The sequence below is a fragment of the Brienomyrus brachyistius genome, chromosome 1 (assembly GCF_023856365.1).
Source record: "Brienomyrus brachyistius isolate T26 chromosome 1, BBRACH_0.4, whole genome shotgun sequence".
Lineage (NCBI taxonomy): Eukaryota > Metazoa > Chordata > Actinopteri > Osteoglossiformes > Mormyridae > Brienomyrus > Brienomyrus brachyistius.
Window position 1 is genome coordinate 10,642,495 of NC_064533.1, and position 23,009 is coordinate 10,665,503.

The 23,009-nt window shown below is 50.6% G+C and overlaps 1 protein-coding gene across 1 annotated transcript in view; it reads left to right on the top strand.

The window, feature by feature from the left end:
• plxna4 (plexin A4) overlaps window positions 1–23,009 on the top strand; it is a 155,183-nt gene that overhangs the window by 82,691 nt on the left and 49,483 nt on the right. The window contains 5 exon segments of the mRNA XM_049019343.1: window positions 7,219–7,319; window positions 15,239–15,362; window positions 18,191–18,344; window positions 19,951–20,050; window positions 20,205–20,319. Of these exon segments, the coding sequence (XP_048875300.1) occupies window positions 7,219–7,319; window positions 15,239–15,362; window positions 18,191–18,344; window positions 19,951–20,050; window positions 20,205–20,319 (594 nt within the window).

Genomic DNA, 23,009 nt, shown 5'->3' on the forward strand with positions numbered 1-23,009 from the left:
CTCTTATGCCTCATATATCTTATGTATCTAAACCCACACATGTGCACATACTCATATGCCTCACATATCTTATGTATTTATACCCACACATGTGCAGATACTGCTATACCTTATATATCTTATGTATCTATACCCACACATTGTGCACATACTGCTATACCTTATATATCTTATGTATCTATACCCACACATGTGCACATACTGCTGTCTTATATATCTTATGTATCTATACCCACATATGTGCACATACTCCTATGGCCTCATATACCTTATGTATCTATACCCACACATGTGCACGTACTCCTATGCCTCACATATCTTATGTATTTATACCCACACATGTGCAGATACTGCTATACCTTATATATCTTATGCATCTATACCCACACATGTGCACATACTGCTATACCTTATATATCTTATGTATCTATACCCACACATGTGCACATACTGCTATGTCTTATATATCTTATGTATCTATACCCACATATGTGCACATACTCCTATGCCTCATATACCTTATGTATTTATACCTACACATGTGCACATACTGCTATGTCTTATATATCTTATGTATCTATACCACATATGTGCACGTACTCCTATCCCTCACATATCTTATGTATTTATACCTACACATGTGCACATACTGCTATGTCTTATATATCTTATGTATCTATACCCACACATGTGCGCATACTGCTATGCCTTACATATCTTATAACTCTATACCTCCTCCGTACATAATGCATACAGACGCATTAATGCCTCCGCCCACATGAATGCAACTCCCATGCGAATGCAGAGTACAGTGCGTTTGCATCCTTACCTCCCGGGCCTATTTACTGAGTCCCCCCACCCCCCCCCCCCACCCCCCCCCCCCCACCCCCCAATGCGACTTGTGCGGAATTGCCTCTGATGCGTTGCAGTACCCCTGTGAGCTATAAGAAAGAATGCAAAATTGCTTAGTGTGTGTGGGGGGGTTGATTGCTTCCGTACATGGCTGGGTAAGGGGTGTAAGGGGGCCTCTGCGGGGCTTAGCCCCCCCGGTCGCACAGCCCAGCTGGGTGGAAAGGGCCTGGTCCCAATCCGGCTGCATGTCCCCCCTCCAGCAGCATCTCGCATCGGCACGGCGCCTCCTTCAGGCACGCATGTGAAAGCACAGCCTCCACTAGCATAGCTCGTGGTTGGTGCCGTCGGCTTTTCGACCACAGCCACCTCTCCTTGGCAAGAATTAATGCAGTTGATTTTATTGACAGGGTGTGTATTTATGAAAGCGCTGGGCTCTAGGGCAGCGGTATGAACACAGGAGGCACTGACAGCGATAGAGAGCAATGGCCTGTGTCACCCGCGTCATCGCTTAGCTGACCGTCACGCTCTGCTGTGTTTGACATGTATCTGCGGCCGACCTGCACATGTGATATGTAACCCTTTTGTCAAACACAAACAAAAAAAAACATAAAAAGCTTTTTCATATGCATACAGATATCCACTCTCATTTAATTAAAATGGCGGGATACTTCAAGGATTTGATGCACGGGGTCATGAGCTTTAGTAAACAGCTTTGCAAAGAGCCGATCTGCTTTCCGGACCCTTTCTGCACTTTCCAAAATCTCCAGCACCTGTCCAATCCACACAGAGTAGGACTGTCGATGAGACGAAGCGCAGATGACGGTACTAACTGCCGATCCCCTGCTGATAACGAGACGAATATCTGGACATCTGCTGCGTTTTACTGCCGCCGACCTCCTTGGGTATGCAAGGCGCTATACAGCAGGGTTCCAATTGGCCGAGAGCCGCACCACCTTATTCGGCTGGCATGGTACAGCCGTTTTCCACCAGCTGGGCTGGTGACATCCCTCCCTTGATGCATCTGGGTGAGAAGAGGCGGGGGCGTCATGTGAGCCCCCCAGAGACAGTTGAAAATGTGTCCGCTTTGATTAAACTCCCCTCCTCCCTTCCCACCCGGCGAAAGGGTCGCTGTTTAATGCAGGGTGCTCGGGTGGTGAGACATTAACAGCGACAGAGAGAGACGGAGAGCCATTCCTCTGAAGCTTGGCTGCAGGTGAAAACTCCAGTTTCACCTCCTTTAATTATGGGCCGGCAGAGGGCTAACGATGGATCAGCATTATAAATCTGTGTGTGTGTGTGTGTGTGTGTGTGTGTGTGTGGGAGGGGGGGGACAGGAAAACCCTAGGCCTCAGGCTTTAAGGTGGGATTGGAGAAGGATAGACAGTAACGGAAGGCAAAGGAAATCTGTCTCTAATACCCCCTCCCCCCACAAACCTCCCCTTTTGGAGCAATCTGTCTGTTGAGGGCCGAGGAGGCTGTCAGGCACCTTTTAAAAAGCCATTTCTTCAAACTTTCTTTGTGCTCTTTGTCAGTCACCCATTTGTTCTTTTTACCCCAGTTTTCCTTACTGATTTTATACAGAGGAATCCCCCCCCCCCATGCCCCCCCACCGCGTTATAGGAGTTTAAATCATTCTAGCAAAACTGCTCATTCGGTGAAAACTCGTATAACGCAAATTAATTCCCCATTACCTCCCATGTTATAATTTTTAATTGGTTCTCCCCAAGCAGCCAGATTTCACGTTAGCGTAGAAAACGCTGAAATGGGAGGCAGTGACTGCAACGTCACCTTGAAGCAGTGCTGCGTCGACTGTGAGTGGTCAGCGTCTCATTCACAGGTCGGAACGGCGTGATTGATCTAATTGAATACGTTTTCTTTTAATTTCCGGTTTTAATTGATTAGCATAGTTTTTGGGACTAACTTTAAAAAAGACGTCATCATCATTAGTGTCGTTGCTGTATTATTTCTGGGGCTCTCTGTTTTCTGCCTTCAGTCAGTGGTGCATTCTGGGTTCTTGCCCGATTCTGGGCTGATTCTTTCCACCTCATGGGCAGCCGTCTCAGGGACGGGAAGCTGAAGGGAGATTTGGTTTGCTCCCATCTTTTCAAGTAGCGTCCCTGAAACTCAAGGACTTGCCTCTGTCCTTGTAACTCTGAAACTGTTCTGCTCCCATTTGGTAATATTTGTTATCCAGTTATTTGTCAGAAATGTATGTTAAATCTGAGCATTAGCAGCCCTGTTTAATTGCGAACAATGAAGTGTGAGACACATGCACTGACACATGCACTGACACATGCACTGACACATGCCCGCATGACACTGCTGAGCATGCTGCTGACTTTCCCATCTCTGATTGAGGTTTCTTTCCTCTGAGCACGTCTTCCTGAGCAAAGAGCTCGGATGAATAACTTATAATCTCACGGGTTTATGGGCTATAATCTCTCAGGTTTACAGATTATAATCTCAAAGGTTTATGGTTTATAATCTCACAGGTTTTCGGATTAATCATCGTATATTCAGACTGTGTCCAAGTATGATGGAGCAGCATGCAATGTCGTTTTGATAGCTATTTCTATTTTTCATGCATTCTCTCTTTCTCCTGGTCTTGCCTTTTCCTTAACATCATACATCACTGTTAAAGGATGGTTCTGAGAACATATGGAAAGTCCTTGGAAATCCAAAGACAAGGGGAGAGTTTGGCTGAAAAAACCTCTGCGGCTGGTTCCCTCCCTGACTGAGAGTCTTACTTACACACCTCTAATCACGATGCTGTATTACAATCAGCTGGGAAAAGGCCTAAATCTCACATTTCTTATGGTACTTTTTGATACCCTTTTCATGACCTCAGTTGTTCCTTCATGAACAGTAAAGTCCAGAAACAGCCCAGCAAATGTCCTGTTCAGTGGCTGCAGAAGGGACACAGGTTCTGATTACTAACCTGCGGCAATTATGCCATTAGCCAAGAATCGCAGCTTGCGATAACCCACGGCTCACACAGGTGCCGTTTTGCATGGGTCACGATATATTGTTACCCACAGATCAAGATATGCAATTAGCCAGGAGTCACGGTTTGCCATTACTGACGATTCACAGTGTGCAATTACCCACGGGGTTCGCAGTTTGACTTTACCCACATGTTGCAGCTTGCCATTACCCACGGCTCACGGTTTGGTGTCACCCACGACTCACGGTTTGGCGTCGCTCACGGTTTGGGGTCGCTCACGGTTTGGCGTCGCCCACGTCTCACGGTTTGGCGTCTCCCACGGCTCACGGTTTGGCGTCACCCACGGCTCCTGACTTAGGTCTCATTGCTGCTCTCGTGTGATGAATGGCTGGAGGATTATCACAAATATGGGCAGAACAGTACATTGCTTTTCGCTTGATATATCTGAGTATTCATGCATAACTAGTCCCTGCCTCCTGGTAGCTGGGTTGCTCATTCTGTAAGGGTTGCCACTAACCCACACCCACCTAGATAACCCCCTCTCAGCAGAAGAGCTAAGCGTGCTGATAATAGTCACCATACCACTGTCATCTCCAACACAGAGACGCACAGAACAGGTCCTCAAAAGGCTGGAAATATCAGCTTTACAAATGGGAAAGGGGCTGGGTGCTTGTTGTTCATCACTCTTGTGCCTCATGGAGATTTGATAATATTTTGATTTAATCCATTTAACTGCTGCTCTTGACCAGATCACCCGGCCAATTAAAGTGATATGCGGCGTTTGATTATTCAGTATTTACCTGTGGGGTCCAGGGAATGGATGGTGTTCAGGAAACAGAACTGTAAATGTACACGGGATGTAAAACAAATGCAAAACATGCATCACCGGTGTGTGAAATATGCAAATATACCATATGAGTCTTGTGTTTTGTTTGTATAAAAGAAGATCCCTGTGACTTTGGGGGGATTTTGTGCACAGGGGTAGCAGTTACAAACTGCCAACATTGGCGGTCATGAACTGTAAACAGTGAGAGCTTCCCGCCAGCAGGGGGCGTGTGCCTGTGCTCCAGTTCTCTGGCTTCTCGTCAAAAACACAGTCGGGGAAAACAGGCACGGCGCTGTAACACTCACCCGTGGTTACAGAGAGCGGCTTGTAAAACATTAAAACGTTAAAAGGAAGGAGAGAGGAAAATGCCCCCTGACACGGCAGATCTGCGTGCCGGTCTTCAGGCTCACGCTATTGATATTCAATGGCAGGGAAGGCTATCATTTCTGATGCTCGGTTTTACTGGATAAATATTCAGACTTCGCCACTTGTCTGGGGTAGGTAATTACTGCTATTACACTCTGTGCACTTTCTACCCCCATAAAAAAAAGATGGAAAAAGATAAGAAATCTCCTTTCAGGGATAAAAATGGCAGTTGTAAGTTTTGAATAGCGTAAATGATAAAAGCCTCACTTTTGGAGTCAATATCAAACCTAAAGTACCTTCAAATGCGGAGAGGCATTGTGGTGTGCGGGAGAGATAGGCATGACATTTCTGGGGGGTGCACTTTGCCGCCGCTGACAGGGTGCTCCCTTTGTCCCTGTGAGTCATCTGCTACATTAGATCCGCAGCAAACTGCCCCTCTTCACCACTCCCTCCTCTTCGAATCTCGCCAGTGCTCTCTCTGGATTTTTATTGTTGTTATCGTCACATTTGTAACTTGCCGTCGGTCTTTTCAGCGTGTGAATATTCACACTTCCACGAATGTAATTAACTGTCTGCACGTGCTGGATTTCACCCTGTTTAACTGAAGTGGGCTGGTAGACTGAGGGGGGGTGACGTTCTGCCCTGTTACGTTGACACGCATGCCCCCCACCACCCACCGCCAGCACTGACGTATGGAACCCGTCATTTCAGCCACATCCAGTATTTTTTTTTTTAATATATGGAGGCCCAGCTCTTTGGCAGTGGAGAACTCCTGGGGTGACTTATTTTAAAATCGACTCCGGTGACGTAAATATATCACAGATTCTGCAGCAGCAGCGGCAGTAGGCCGAATCCGAATGGAATTGGAATGGAAGGCTGTGGCTCACCTTCCAGTTCCCGGCTCGGAGTGCGACGCAGCCAAGGACGACTCTTCTCGGCCTGTAACATCTCTCTGAAACCGTTCTTCTGTCAACAGTGACGAGACTGACGGGCCTTAGCCACTCCTGGTGGGGCTTGTTGCTGTTTCCATGGTAACAGCCTCTGCAGGGACGTGGTCTGGGTGCTGCCTCCCTCAGAGACAGCGAGACCCCCACCGATCAGATCAGATAAGCCCAGCTGGACAGCGGAAAGCAGCCTTTATGGCACATTATCTGACGAGCCACTCGCAGTACAGTAATGAGCTCCTCTTCCTCGCACTCTCTCGTCTTTTTAATGATTCGGCATGAAAGTAGCACAGGGAGACGTAGCGGACCGGTCAGTTTTATGGATAATTTCCCTCCCTGGGGAGGAGAACTGAGATGGCCAAAAAAGGGTGAAAAAAATGGATAAATGTTCTTATTCATTTTGCGGCTGGAAAGAAACAAGGCTGCTGAGGAAGAGCTGCCTGCGCTTTGGCCTGCTTCAGGAGACACCTCCATAGCTTCGGGAGACACATCTAAAGCTTCAGGAGACACTTTAGAGCTACAAGAGACACCCCAGAGCTTCAGGAAACATCTCCATAGCTTTAGGAGACATCTGCAGAGCTCCTGACCCCTGGAGCACAGAAAGCACATACACATTTGGGCAGCAGGGGAAGTGGATGGCGGAGCAGTGTGGCTAACTGTCAGCGTAACCACACACCCCCCCCTCCCCACAGTAATGACCCTTTACTCCCTCCTCTTCCTCACAGTGCAGTAATGACCCTTTACTCCCTCCTCTTCCTCACAGTGTAATAATGACCCTTTACTCCCTCCTCTTCCTCACAGTGCAGTAATGAGCCTTAACTCCCTCCTCTTCCTCACGGTGCAATAATGACCCTTTACTCCCTACTCTTCCTCACGGTGTAGTAATGACCCTTTACTCCCTACTCTTCCTCACGGTGTAGTAATGACCCTTTACTCCCTACTCTTCCTCACGGTGTAGTAATGACCCTTTACTCCCTACTCTTCCTCACGGTGTAGTAATGACCCTTTACTCCCTCCTCTTCCTCACGGTGTAGTAATGACCCTTTACTCCCTCCTCTTCCTCACGGTGTAGTAATGACCCTTTACTCCCTACTCTTCCTCACGGTGTAGTAATGACCCTTTACTCCCTACTCTTCCTCACGGTGTAGTAATGACCCTTTACTCCCTACTCTTCCTCACGGTGTAGTAATGACCCTTTACTCCCTCCTCTTCCTCACGGTGTAGTAATGACCCTTTACTCCCTACTCTTCCTCACTACAGTAAAGTCATTCTCCTCTCTTCTGCAGCTGACACGTGTTCCAGTGGAGGTGTGTAGTCAGTACTCCAGTTGCAGTGAATGCTTGGGCTCCGGGGATCCACACTGCGGATGGTGTGTGCTGCACAACATGTGAGTACGTGCACGGTACACACACATGCGTGGCACATGCATGCACATGCACTGTGCGTCCATGTTCTGAGTGCTTTAGCCAATGCTTCACTGTGGTGTGACACATCCATCCATTCATATGTCAAACAGTTCATCATGAACACAATAAACGTGGGCAGACCACTCATGGAAATGCACATATAAGAATATACTATGACTATTGCATGACGCTGCTCTGTAAAGACAAACAGCAAATGATGTATATGTGCGTTTACATATGATACTGCTGGGAGCAGTTAGACTTCTGGCTGGTGGGTTTGTGCTGGTTTGAAATAGGGCTTGGGGGGGTCATCTCTTTTCCATGTGTGCAGGGGGTACTGTGCCATGTGACCCAAAGAGCACTGAATAAGAGAGAAGTGTGCCAGTGCTGTGACCTCTCCCTGACCTCTCCCTGACCTCTCCCCATCCCGGATAGTGTTCCTCGGACAGAGCCCTGGGATTCATTTACTCTGATCCCTGTCCTAATTCCCTGGGCAGAGAGCCCAGCACAGCCTCCAGTTGGTGTAGAAGGAGGGGTCCTCTATTCATGGCAGCAGCTGGGGTGATTCTTTAGGCCATCACATGCACACAACACGCCCCCCCGCCCCACCCCCCGGAGCCTTACTGACGAGAACTGTAACTGTGTTACACAATATAACTTGAGGTTCTCCCGGAAAACACTAGGCTGGAAAATTGACATACAGTCTGGTTCGTCTTGGGGGGGGGGGGGGGGGGGGGGGGTCAGGGCATAATGTCTGTTTGGGCTGGGGTGGCGAGGGGGCAGTGACCGTTGTTCCTGTAGTCTGCATTTGTCAACAACCTGTAAGAAATAAGCACAACTATTATGAAAAACATTAAATATCTATATGTACCTGAGAGAGTTTTGAACATGCAACAATGAAAATGCCGGCGGCTAGACAATGAATACAGAATGAGCGACGTTTCCTGTCGTGCCCCTCAATTCCCTTCCTGTCCCCCATCTCCCTCTCTGTCCCCCATCTCCCTCTCTGTCCTCCATCTCCCTCTCTGTCCTCCATCTCCCTCTCTGCTCCCCTCTTCTCCCTCTCTGTCCTCCATCTCCCTCTCTGCTCCCCTCTTCTCCCTCTCTGTCCTCCATCTCCCTCTCTGCTCCCCTCTTCTCCCTCTCTGTCCTCCATCTCCCTCTCTGCTCCCCTCTTCTCCCTCTCTGTCCTCCATCTCCCTCTCTGCTCCCCTCTTCTCCCTCTCTGTCCTCCATCTCCCTCTCTGCTCCCCTCTTCTCCCTCTCTGTCCTCCATCTCCCTCTCTGCTCCCCTCTTCTCCCTCTCTGTCCTCCATCTCCCTCTCTGCTCCCCTCTTCTCCCTCTCTGTCCTCCATCTCCCTCTCTGCTCCCCTCTTCTCTGTCTCTGTTCTCCATCTCAGTCTCTGCCCCACCCCCCCTCGGCTCCCTGTCTCCACCTGTCTCCCTCTGTCCCCTTGTCCCCCACTCTGCCCCCTAATATCCTTTTCTGCCCCACTGCCCTCGTCTCCCTCTCTGCCCCCCTCCCACCCTACTGTCCCTCTCTTTGTTCCCCATTTCCCACTCTGTCTCCTTCTTTGCCCCCCCCCCCACCCCACTGCCCATCCCAGCACAGAACAACAGCTCGCTCTGATGGAGACAGGTGACTCGATCGGGGCCACACAAGCCTTGTCTTAATTGATTGACCCTCAGTTTACCTCTCTTGGTGTAAGTCCTCTGAATGCCTAACGAGGCCCTGGTAACTGTAGACGATGCGGGGGGTGGGGGTGGGTGGGGGGGGCTTGCAGATAGGCAGCGTCAGAGCTCTGTGTCTGTGCCGCCACCTCCATGTGCTGAAAACGACATTAAAAGCGTAACTCAACAGCCGGACGTTGCTGTTTTTTTCCATGTGCCTGGTTTATTGCATGTGTGTATGTGGGGGGGGGGGGGGGGGGGGGGGCATACAGCAAGGCAGATCGATCACGCCCAGGCTGTGTAGAGGGAGATAAACAGCGTTGTCACGGCAATCGTTCGACTCCGGTGCCTTTGCACGCTGAGAGGATGCTCGCCTTAAAAAGCAGTGGGCAGACGGGGGGGGGGCATGGAGAGGGCTGGATGCACTGAGAATGAAGCTTGTCTGCCACTCAGCCATCGGTGGTCGATTTCATCGTTGAATGTATGAAAGAATGAATGAATGAAAGACAGGGCCGCGCCTTCCATAGTCGAATAAGGCATGTGGCTGTGGGGCGGAGCTACGTTTGGGCGGGGCTATATGTGGGCGGAGCTAAATGTGGGCGGAGCTATATGTGGGTGGGGCTCTCTGACGGTGTGTGAGTGCGCAATGTCTCATTTTCTCGATGACATGACACTGTGTGGTCGGACTGCGGGGTCACTCCCAGCCGGTCACCCCCAGACACTTTCAGACATCTTACAAAAACGTAAAACCACTCATGAGCACTCTGAAGGTTATGTGAAAATCATGCCCTGCACAGTATCCCCGGTACCAGCTTTCCGGACAGCATACTGGATACTGGAAGCATGTTTGATTTTCATCTTCATCGTCGTTTCCCTTATTTCCTCCCCGCAGATGGAAACAGCCCAGTGCTCAGTCACAGCTGATTGGCTGGTTGGCTGATTGATTGGCTGACTGATTGTAGTCTTGTAGCCAGTAATTGACTGCATAAACACTTCCTTGGCTTTATCACTTATTTACTCAGAGGGACCCGCCCCCAGTCCATGGCCACTGTCCCACTACCCAGGTCACACCTCTAGAGTGATAGTCTCCTCTAACCCCCCCCGGGGAAGGTGTAAGGGGCTGTCTCCCTCTTGGGCTCTTTCACTCTCCTTGCATTTCATTTGTGAGTCAAGCGAGGTTGTCCCCCCCCCTCGTCGCCCCCCCCGCCTTGGCCGAGTGTGACTGTAGTAATCTGTCTGAGATTGGACAGGTCTCAAAAGCAGCAGATAGCCCCTTGGGGTGTGGGGGGGGGGTGGATGTTCAATAAACAAAGCTCCATGCAAACGTGGTCTGGGGGAGGCTGTTCACCGGTGCATGCAGTTGATTACAGCGAGATCATATCCCTGGGGCTGGGGGGGGGGGTCAGCGTGACAGCGAATTAGCAATGTATCAACTCCGTCTGTGGCCTCGGAATCCCGGCCCTGACCTTCACATTGTGTGCTCAATTGCAGTGACAAAAACAGAAGCCGCCCCCCCCCCTCCCTCCGCAGCTCCCCAAGGGACACTGTCATAGAAAACAGGGACGCCGCTCTTTATTGGCTGGCTGACACGCTAGAAATGCGAGTAAACGATATGGCTTCTGGTAGCGCCGACTCGGATCCCTAATCGAACCCGCTCTTCTGGGCCCCGGCGTGCCAGGCCAGGGGTTCCGCTTGCCGTCAGTCCCCGTGACAGAGAGCAGGATTTCTGAGATTCTACCTGTAAATGAGTAGCAAACTTTTCTAAGTCACCGGGACAAAGCACGGGATTCTTGTAGCCGCAAGGCGTTTCGCTCTCATCGTCATGGATCACACTGTCGTCATCCTCAAACCCGCGCTGCTCCCCATATTTACTCGTCATCATGCTTGCGCCCAGCTCCCACTGTGGGGTATCTTTGCTCCGGGCCAGCAGGTTCAGCCCGCTTTGTGGTGGGTGGCCCTGTGTTCCCAGGTTGGGCCGGTTCTGGGAGCCCTGCCGTGGGCCTGGAGAGTGCTTTGGCGCTGCCAGTAAGGCCAAATATCGCCTGGATGTTGGCTGGCTGGCGCCTGGTTCAGGAGTGACACGGGCGGGCAGGAGCTTGGTTTAGTTATTCTGTGCAGATGATGATGGCGCAGGGCTTTGCCTTCACTCAACCTTGAAACCCCCCCCTACACACCCCCCAAATGACATCTCACACAGAGACTCATTCTCTTATTTACCAAGAAGCAGCTCTTAGAGTGAGGCGGCCTGAAAGGGTACCCAAAATCAATAGGGGATGGGGGGGGCGCTTGGGCATTTAGTTGTGACGTTATCTCTGATTGACGTAACCGGCTAATATGGGACATCGGGGTCTCAGGAATGACATGAAGGCATGTGTGTGTGTGTGTGTGTGTGTGTCTGTGTGTGTATGTGTGCGTGCGAGCAGGTATATCTTACCTTATGGGGACACAATGTCCCCACAATGTGATAAATATCCGTTTTTTTCAGAAGGGAAAATTCTATTTTATCTGTGACTGCAATGAAAAACTAAAAACTACTTTTATGAAACTAAAAAAAAAACTACAAAAAATTTGCTTGGTTACTTATGGTTATGGTTAGGGCTGGTTAGGGCTAAGGTTGTCATAGTTAGCATTAGCATTTTTCTCATGGAAATGAATGACGGTCCCCATAAGGATATGTTTGCCTGACTGTGTGTGTGGTAATGTATATATTACACTGTAGGGACATTTGTCCCCACGATAAAAGCCTGTTATTTTGACATGAGAATAATTTTTTCAGGCCCACAAGGGGAAACTCAGTTTTATAATAAAAAAAATCTGTGACTGCAATGAGAAACGACAAAAGTCTCGTATTTTGTTTAGTTATTTATGGTTATGGTCAGGGCTGAGTAGGGGTTAAGGTTATCATATTGGGATTAGGGTTTTGCCCATAGAAATGAATGGAGAGTCCCCACAAAGATATAGTTACAAACCTCTGTGTGTATGTCTGTGTGTGTGTGTGTGTGTGTGTGTGTGTGTGTGTGTGTGTGTGTGTGTGTGTGTGTGTGTGTGTGTTTCCTCTCATGCTCATGATGAACGTGACCTTGTCATTGGGATGGATGAAGACCCAGAGAGATGAGCAGCCGCTCTGGGGGGCTGATGATGATGACAGTAATTATACCAAATGTGTCCTGACTGGACATGCCCCCCCCCTCCCCATCCCCCCGATTCCTCCATCCCACCACCCCGATCCCTTCTCTCTTCTACTCTCTGTGTTTCAGAAATTACATTTATCAGTATTGCGACAATTTGGCAAACTTATTGTGCTTTTTACACTATGAAGTTGTGAGTAAGTTAAGTTTTGGTCGACTCTCTGTTATCAGTCAGAAATATGTCAGGTGCTGATTTCAGGCTGAGAGAGAGCTGTCAGCTCGCTGGACCGTGATTGGCGGGTCGCAGATGGATTAGAATTCAGTATTTGGAAGAAAAAAGTAAAAGCGGCTTCAGCTTTATTCAGATCTCTCTCTCTCACAGCCTGATGCGGCAAATGAGAGGCGGCGGCGAAGCCAGGGACCGTGTTCATGGTCCGTGCTCTCTGTCATATTCTTTTGGACTCATACAGAACCAGAGATGATAAGGAGAGGACAGCACTAAGGGACGGATCCAGATATCAAAACCACAGGACAGATCACAAGCTTGGACAAACCCAGAGATCAGACCCAGATCCTTCTAACACACAGTCATTATTTTCTTATTTCCAGTTGATTCTGGTATAAATACACCAGCTGTGATGGGAGCTGGGGGGGTCAGAGTCCCAGTCGCGCCGGGGGTCCCAATGGGGCCTAGCAGACTCCAGGGGGGTGCACAGCTGAAGGACAGATACAGGCTCCCGGAGTGACTGCCTGGTGCCGGCGATTCTGCAGCGATGTCACGGCTCTCTGCCTGCGTCCCTCACTGTCACCCCCAATGCCCTGTCACAACCTGGCCAAGCGTGAACCAAGTACCACCCGGGCTGCCAGAAGGAAGAGGGACTGGGAGAGTGGAGGGGGGGGCAGAGAAAAGACAACACCAAGCCAAGTTCTTCATCACTTTTGTTCCATCGCTCTTCACGCATTTCTCCCCTCCGCTCTGCTGTCCGTCAGACGGATCAGGCTGCCATCCCTCTAGTGTGCCCTGCATTGTTTGCTTATAGATGATATGTTCGGCGCTAATCAAATGCTGCTGTGATAAAATGTCCCTGGTCTCAGCATTGGGTTCCAGGTTTTTGGAGAATACCTTTGTCATTGGATAGGCCCCCGGATGAAAGCCAGCCTGTCGCACATGCAGCCCCTGGCTGCTTCAGCAGGCACTTGTGAGGGCAGCTCTTTGTTTTTTATTTGGGTCCTTGGGTCCTAAGCCCATATTTTCCACTGTGACTTTCCGGGATGCGTGGTGTCATTGTTTCACACCGTTTAGCTGTGTGTAGGTGTTTCCATCTCCCGTGTTCGAACGGCGCACAGGTCTCCCGCGAGGTCGCCATGCAGCATGGCATGTTTTTCACGTGCTGTGATCAGAGACAAGTTTCCTCGCCCTTCTTCTCCATCGCGAGACCCTGGAGATGCAGGAGCTCAGTGTTTGATAGTGTTAACCTCCACAGACTGGCTGCTTCTCCGCTCGTTTTACACTTACAAGCACAGGTGACATCAGGAAGAAGTGTCTGATCTAGCGGAGACGGTGTGGTGAGAGCCGGGCTCTGGACGGGGAGGGAGGGGCGGTCACTCGGTCAACGAGCTGTTTCTCATGCCTCAGCAGAGTCACTCTGAGAGTGTGAGTATGTTTGCCCCCCCCCCCCCCCCCATCGCACCGGGGTCCCAGCCTCCATGTTGGATGTGAGGTTTGCATCATATATGTGCTGATTGATTTTAATCAGCTTCAGCATTAAGCCTGCCACCCGCAACGCAGGATGAGGTGCGAGGCTGCTGTGCATAGGGCCTCTAAATGCTGCCCCCCCCCCAACATTTAGCAGATTATCAGGTCCATGCAGACGTTGTGGCCACCCCCACCCTCCACCCCAGCTGCGCTCCTTATTACTGATCTCTATGCAGTATTTCTTTTTTATGATATAGTTACTGGCAGAAATGATTATGGGCCCAGTCTATGGTTTCCGTGGGATCTTCTGATCTGCTCCGTCTTTGACCTTCTTGACGGCACAGTGCGCAGTAAAACCGATTACCCCAGACTGATCTGTATCCTGATGGCTGAATTGGTGGGGCTGTTTTTGCTTTAGGGGGGTGCGGTCAGCTCCAGGACCGACCCGTGTATAAGCCTAGATTAATTTCCACATTCTGGCCGCATTCAGCCAACCCCCCAGGCTTAGCATTGATGCTGACAGCCCCCTTCGCTCCCGCAGCACCCTGTATGTGGGTCACTGTGTCATCCCGAAAGCTGGCACCGTGCCACCTTACGCCGGGGGCCGGACCTCTGCCCTCCCCCCCTCCTCTGATTGGTCCCTGGGATTCATTCTTGCCAAATCGATTATTCACCTAAACAATGCTTTCCGTTGTGTTTAGACTTCATTTGCATAATGAGGGAAACAAATTGCCCTCATTTTTGTGTTTGTTTTAAATGAACAATTTACTTTATTAGTCATAATTGGATAAGGAATTCTGTAAAGCGCAGGTCCTAGCAGCTTCAGCTGACTGCTGTGGTTCTGCCGAAGCTGTTAAGGCTTCGCCGCATCGTACAGGTGTCGTGTCCCTTGGTGGGCAGTGTGCTGGGGGGGGCTCTTTCTCTTTGGTTGGGCGGGATTGTGGGAAATCACCAGTACAGAACCTTGTTGGTGTAAATCTCAGTGCTGCCTGAATTCTTAGCTCCGCCGTGCATCCCTACCCCCAAATGGCCCCCCAGGCTCTGCCCAGCTATACTACTTGCCTGCCCAGTGTCCACACCGTGCCCACTCAGCCTGAAGTGGTATTACCGTGATGTGTACGGTCACAGTAATGACTTTGGCTTTGGGTCTGCCGGTCTCTATACCAGGCTGCCAGAGAGCTTTCTGCCCCCGTCCTTCACCAAGAATATCATGTTCTCACAGTACCTTCACAAACCTTCACCAGGCAGTCATGTGATCAATCCACCAGACCTCCAGAGGGCGCCCTGTTTGCTCTCACCCTCGGCTGGTGGATGGACATTGTGGGCGAATATGGCACTCTAGTCTGTGGTGAAGGGTGCACTTCTGCCACCTGCTGGTGAGGACTGACACTCCTTCTCTTCCAGGTGCACCAGGAAGGAGAGGTGCGAACGCTCCTCGGAGCCCAGGCGGTTCGCCTCGGACGCCAGGCAGTGTGTCCGCCTCAGTGTGCACCCCAACAACATCTCCGTGTCTCAGTACAGCGTCATGGTAGGTACTCCGCCCCCAGCCGCCTCAGCGCGTCTCCTGTGTTTACGGGGTGATTAGCAGCAGCTCTGCTCTTTACGGGGAGCATCGTATCCTGTGCTAGTAGCATTGCTGTCCTTTTGTACACCTTTAATATACCTTGCCCTGTATCTCAGTGGGCAATCACAGGAAATAAGCCAAGCTATTTGTCAGCCTGCTCCCACAGACGCAGCGCCTCCTTCATCATCTTCGCCTCCGTGTCCAGCATGTTCATTCCCTTCCCATAACTCTCTTCATTTGATCCCATCTTGAGCAAGGAGGCACGTTAATTCCCTCCTTTATCTCTGCGGCGCGTCGTCAGGGGGGCGGGGCTAACAGACGGGCCATACCTTGAGGGCGGAGCCAAGGCATTCAAGAGCATGGCAGCTCCTCTGCAGACATTCTTAGTATTAGCACCTCTTATTTATGAATGGTTGCCGGCATGGTGATGGCGTATGGCAAGCGGCTGGTTATCGTCCAGAGGCCAGAGCGGCCACCCAAGGTCTTTTAAGAAAGGTAATAGTGGAGCTTTGGTGACAGCGGACAGACCATCACACGCACCTCTACATGGAGAAGGAAAATCCCAGAGTTCAAAGTTCACCATGTGTCCTCCTGGCGTCCGGCCTGAGGCTGTGCTTCAGGGGTCAGGGGTCAGGCCCAGGTGACAATGCAGCCGCTGCTGGTCTGCTCCGACATCGACCTCAGCGCGACCTTCCCCACCACCTCGTGGCTGCGCACGTGAGCCCCTCGCAGCTCCCGTATCGACCCACTGTCCGCACCGCCTGCGGACGACGCCATCACGGAGGACATGGAGAGGTCGCTCCTGATTGGACCTCGCCACCGTTTTTGACCTATTGTCACAGCTTATTATGTATAACCCTGATTACATCTCTGCAAAGACGTGCCTTTGTTCGAACAAGCGGAGCATGCAATTTAAATCAAGTCCCTGGGCCTCCTGCTGCCTTTGATTGCATTCCTGCTGTTTTTGGGTAGCACTGGGTGCCTTTTGGAACGAGCAGTTAGCCCTTCATCAGAGAACGTTCCGGACCGTCCGGACCTTTGTGGAGAGGAACCCGGGCTGACCCCTCTGAGGTTCATCCGCTTTTGTACAGGGAACATTTTCCTGACCCCACTTCTCCCTGTGGAGGCAAAACCTAAAGAAAAAGACCAGTTAAATTGTTGTTTTGGGCCGCTAACAATGTTTCTGGACCCAGTTACCTGAGGTGGCGTGTAATTCCCGCAGTTTTTCGTTTCCCTGACTGGACCCGCTTCCCAGAGCAGCCCAAGGTGACCGAGTGTGCATGGCCTAATGGTCTGGATCCAGCATCTCCCCCGGGGCATTAACCACAATGGTCCAAGGTCTCTGGAACATGCCGGAAATACGTGTGTTTTATTTGACATGACCTTCAGAAAAGTAGTAAACAGCACTAAAATGGTTTTTTCCTAATTTGTCAAGACAACAAATACACCACCTGTGTCTCTGGAAACTTCCGCTGTGCTTGTTGGAAGACAAGAGGTCCTGAACAGTTTGTGCATGTGGTTCTTAATGGTGTTTGGAAGAGGGCAGAATCTTCGCCTCAGGGTTTGGGGTCCTCCTCATATCCAGGGTGACCGCACGGCTGCCTGCAGCAGCCCCCACCACTCCGAGCATGAAAATAAAACAAACTTGAATTACATCCTTAAGTCAGGAAGGCTCTCGCCTCCATGCTTGATGGGTGCCCAGAATCCCACTGGGCCGTGTGGTTCCGTCAAACAGCAGGGGTCTACTGCTTCTATCTACAGCCCCCTGCAGGACAGACAGAGTACTGCGGGCACCAGGATGAACTTGTTTCTAAATTCTGCCATGGTCAAAGAACATTTCTAGTTCTATTCTAGTTTTTTCCTCGTATCATGGGAGAGAGAATGGCTCACCTTCTCATTCTCAGCACTCCTCTCCCCCAATACTCGCTCTCCCCCCTCCCGCTCTCCCCCCCCCCCTCTCTCCACCTCCCCCTGCAATTCCTCTCCTCTCATTGGCAGAATTGGACGTGAATCCTTTTATCATTCCCTCTCTCTGTTCCCTCGACGGGCAGCTCCGTCAGGAATCTGAAATCTGTACGGCATGCCGGTGCGGCATTTCCCCCTTTTACCGGATGCTTCTAAGCAAAATGTCTGTGGTGCAGGAGCAGTTTTGCAAACGTACCTTTCTCTCATGGGTCCAACAGACGGTGAGGGTTGCGAGACTCAAACCGCCAACCTGTCCACCGTGTTCACAGCTCAGTTACCATGTCGACGCTGTGTCTCGCACTGCGAAGACGCCCCTCTTGGCATCCTCACTGCTAGCGCGCCCTGGGCTCTGCCAGGCGCCAGGCTGGTAACCGTAGCAAACTGCAGCCGGCAAATAAGGGCCGTGGCACTGGCGCGCGATGGCTTTCTTAACGCTCGGCATGCGTTCAGTCACACGCGTGGTCCGTGAGGATGAAAACACGACTCGCTCGCCCCCCCACCCTCCCCACTCTCCCTGGCTCCGCTTCTTCTCAGATGAGGATCACAGCTTCGTGGGGTTTTTTTTTTCACTGTGATTTTACTGGAGCGTGAGCCGAATTTTGTGCAGATTTGAGATTGCTTAGCACCTCGTGGTTTTTACAGGCGGATTATCTCACCGAAACAGTCTCCGGCATGCAGAGAAGCTCTGCCAGGAGCCAAAGCGCTCGCCCGGCCTGGACCTCCACGCCGCATCCTGCACCGGCAAAGTTCCCACAAAAACTCGCTCTGCTTCCTGACTTTCTTTTCTCTCTCTCTCTCTTTCTCTCTCTCTCTGCCTTTCCCCTCAGCTGGTCCTGGAAGCCCACAACGTGCCAGAACTTTCCGCCGGCGTGAACTGTACCTTCGAGGACGTGGCGGAGATGGACGGGCATGTGGAGGGGAATCACATCCGGTGCATCTCGCCCGCGGAGAAAGAGGTGCCGCGTGTGATCTTCGACAAAGGTAGGGGGCGCTCCTCAGCCGGGGTTGGTTGTGATTTTAACTTTAAAAGAAATTATGGATGGGTGAGTCCACCATTGCCAGGATAGGTAGCCATTAGCATTGCTAGCTATTGGTTGCTGGGTGTCCGGTGGGCATGACCTCCTGAAAGGTCCTGAGCCGCTACAGTGATGTCCCCCCTCCCCTCTGATAATTGGTCTCAGCCTTATACGTACTGACTGAGATGCACAGGATGCATCCATCCCCAAACGGGGATCATGTGACAGTAGGGTGCCAGGATACGCCCCCCCCCCCCCCATGCTTTCTCCATCAGAGGCTGTGGCAGGCCTGGGGGCGCCGGGGGGACTGGGGGAAGCAGATGTCTCCCGTTGTCTGTGGGGAGTCAGAGAGTGGAGCTGCAGGCAATGTAACAGCTCTGCAGAGAGCCAACCCCCCCATGAATATTTCACACCTAAATATTTGTACAGATGCCTATTTATTTGCCGTTCCGTGCGAAAAATCCCCCTTTCCCATTTAGAAGTGATCAATATTTAACTAGCTGCCGAGCGTTTTTCCAGGAAGGACGGACGCCGGTGTTCCTCACGCTTTCATCGCCTACCGGCTGCACATCCAACAAACACCTGTAGGGGGCGAAGCTGAGATAGACACCTTCGGAAACCACAGATATTGGGAGGCCACTCAAGCCTTCGCGCTACTTCCTGCTACCTGATTCAGGACTTCCTTCGCCCTCGCTTTGTATTCTTGCCGCGCAATGCTAACGTTAGCCATTAGCCACATCTGCCAGCGTGTCGCTGAAGGGGGCTTCGGTGCAGGGTGATGGGGGGGTAAACCGGCTTGTCAGGCCGGTTTCTGGCCCATAGACGATGATGTCAGGCATGGAGGAACCTCTTAGGGGGACCACTTTTGACAGATAGGCTGTCACTCGGTTTGCCGTGATTGATGAACGATTCCATCGCAGGTACAGAGAGAGGACGGAAGGCTCTTCGGTCCACGCCGGGCCTGCTGAATGAAATATGAGGCCGTTCGTTAGCCCGGACAAAGCAGCACGCAGAGGAGGAGGAGGGGGCTCCTTTGTACCGCGTCCTGATTAAACTCAGAGCGGTAGTCTGTGTTTTTCCAATCTCACATTTCAAAGGGGCTTCGAACGATGGCGTGGAAACGTTTTGATCTCTCAGACCTGGCAGGAGCAGCTCTATTGTGCTACTGGATGTGGGGGGTGGTGGCAAGCGTCCCGACTGGGGGGGCGCCAGAATCCTGCTCACACTTCCCTCTTAATGACCTGAGCGCCAGCGAAATGAGTGCTGGACAGATGACAGAGCCCCCCCCCGAATTGTCAGTCAGCTGCCGGCCTAACCCTTTGATCTCGGTCATTAGTGTGGGACGATGTCACTGTGAGCCGCTGCTAGGGGCAGAGTGGCACCCCTGGGCTTTACCGTGCTGGTGATGGTACCAAGCTGGGCACCACTAATCTCCTGCTTGCCCCTGATGCCAATCTCTGGGTGCCAAAGCTTGTGGACCAAGGGCGGGTGGCGCCCGCAAGGGGCCAGATGAGCACTGGAGCGGAGAGGAATTTCAGTTTCTCTGCAGTGACTCTAACACCTCGTTCCAGGAGACCACCAGATCGTCCAGCTCTACCTCAAGTCCAAGGAGACGGGCCTGACCTTCGCCAACACCAGCTTCGTCTTCTACAACTGCAGCGTCCATAGGTCGTAAGTGTCCTCGACGTGCTGCTGCAGGAGGTGGTCTGGCAGGAAGGGGGCAGCACTGAGCTCAGATCCTTTGAGAAAAGTGAGGAGAGAGAAATACACATCTGCAGCTTAGTCTGTGCTGGCGTCAAACACGCTGCTACTCTGCCCCCTACAGGTGTGTGTCCTGTGTCAGCAGCCCCTACCGGTGCCACTGGTGCAAATACCGTCACATGTGCACCCATGACCCCCGTAGCTGCTCCTTCCAAGAGGGCCACGTGCAGCAACCTGAGGTGAGTGCACTCCCGGCCTACTGCCCATGTGTGCTTCTGATTGGATGGTCAGATTGGATGTTCAGCTTCTGATTGGGTGATAATAAAAAGTGCCTGAATCTGATTGGATTTCGCATGTAGGGTCATTCACTTCAGATTAATTGTTAACCACAATATGTGTGCTTCTGATTAAGTGTTTTTATTGGATTTTTTTGGCTTTTCATTGGACCTTAAGTATACCATGTGTGGTTTTAATTAGGTCTTAAAGAATGCAAGTGTGGTTCCAATTAGATTTATAAATGAGAATGTGGTTCTAATGTAAGTGTGGTTTTGACTGGCAGATACTTGGATGCTTAGGATTTAATGAGATCAGCCCAGAGCTGACTAGTTACACCAAGTTTAGAGATTTATCTGCTTCTGATTGGACCTACACTTTATCGATTTATCCATGATCATCTGAGCAACAAGCAGGAAGATGCTGGTTGATTTTGGTTCCGAGTCAGACGTCTCATGAATGGGGGGGGGGGAGGAGAGCCCCCTCCACCGTGCAGTATGGGCTGGGGAGGGGTTAATTAAGGGCTAACCATGGAGGGCCCGTTAATTATAGAACTCAACTTTATGGTGAACGCCACTGTCAATATCCAGCACGTCACCATCGCAGCAGCCATTTTCATCACAGGAAACTGCTGGCATTCGCTGCGGTTGAGTGCAGTTACATTCTACCGTGTTTTTTACCAGTCTGTTTCTGGGCAGGTGTCTCATTTGCCTAATGAGTTTAATTTGGGTTTAATTAACCCCTCAGTGAAGGTCTCGGTTTTGTGTACCTCGCATTGCTCAGAATAAACGAGTTTGCCTGTTTGCTCGTATCCCTCTGAGACGACGCTGATATGTCAGCTTATGAGGAGAGAAATGAGCCGACCTTCACAGTCTGCTAATATTTCCTATTAAGGAATTTCAGGGAATTATTGGAATAATCTGCAGATGTTCTTTATTTACCCATCTAGAACTGTGCTTTTGTGTTGCTGTCCGGGCCCTCATTTTTTGGAGGGGGGGGTTTGGTTTCCAGTCAAACTTAGCGAGTTAACAAAGAATTGAACAAACATGAAAAGGGCCCAATGAAAGACAAGATTCAAGATTTAGTTTGACACATGCGCAGTTAGACTGGTAGCGCTTGAAGTGAAAAGCAATTTTAAATCAAAAGGGAGCAAAACTGGGATGAAAAACCTGGACGAAAGTTAACATGACAATTTGAAACAAACTACACAAAAGTGAACAAGGTAAAACAAACGGAAAGAAAGCAAACAGACTGAAAAAAAAGGGTCGCGGGGGGTCCGGAGCCTATCCCGGAAGCAATGGGCATGAGGCAGGGAACAACCCAGGATGGGGGGCCAGCCCATCGCAGGGCACACTCACGCACCATTCACTCGCACATGCACACCTACGGGCAATTTAGTAACTCCAATTAGCCTCAGCATGTCTTTGGACTGTGGGGGTGAAACCGGAGTACCCGGCGGAAACCCCACGATGACATGGGGAGAACATGCAAACTCCACACACATGTAACCCAGGCGGAGACTCGAACCCGGGTCCCAGAGGTGTGAGGCAACAGTGCCAACCACTGCACCACCATGCCACCCCCTGACACAAAACATTTAAACAAAAAATTAAAAAATTAACGCGATGGTATAAACACCAACTGAATTAAGGGGAACACAATGTTAAAGAACTAGCTGAACACAAGTGAATGTGACAGAATAAAAAACAAGCTGAACAAGACAGAGTGAACAGGATAGAGTAACAAACCAAATGAACATGTTGTGATATGGTGCCCATTTTAGTTTTCATCCGTGATTAGATAGGAGGAGTAAATTGCCTTAATAAAATCTAATTACCAAAATCGAAGTAATAAATCATAAAATGCAGAGGGGTTCAATCTACACAGGATTAAGGCCTCCTGTTTCTTCTAACTTCTGTTTATAAGTTCTGCAAAGTTCAGGCTGTTCTGAGGGCAGCCTTGAGCTATTTCCAGTAGCCACTGCTCTCCTAAGGCATTGTGGGAAAGCAAAACAAAAATAGGATGTCCCAGTTGAAGTGAGATACTCTGTGTTTGCACAGTGGTGGAATCTTGCCCTGGCAGTGATGGTCTCATGGTCTCACGCAGTAAAAAGTCGGGGGGGGCAGCAGTGAAGATCCACTTCATCTTTTCTTGCAAGTAATCGATTAAAAAGGGGGCGAGAGAAAAATGAAGAGTCAGATGTGAGAAGAAGTTAGCGACTGACCCACTAAAGTGGATTACCTTATTATGGGTGTCTAATTGGCGCCCTTAATTGGTAGCGAGGCAGAAGGGATGATAATGAGTTCGGGGTTAATTAATTTATCGAAAGGCATGAAAACGTCTGGCTGCTGGAGTGGCTGGGCAGCTGAGATGCGTGTGCGTTAGAGACCGAGGAGGAGGGAGCAGTGTCTCTATAAGTATGTTGGCCCCGCTGTGTGAAGGGAGCATGTCCTCAGGGTCCAAGGCCGACTCCCTGGCCTCTCATGTACGGATGATGCTTAATGAACCGTGTGCAGCCTGTGCAGCACGGGGGGGCTGCATTTCCAGGGTACTGACAGTCTGCGTGGGAATATCGGTGTGTGTCTGTTTGTGTGCATCTCTCTCTTTGCATGAGTGTGTCTTTCCTCTTGTGTGACTGTGTGTTCCTTTTTTGTTT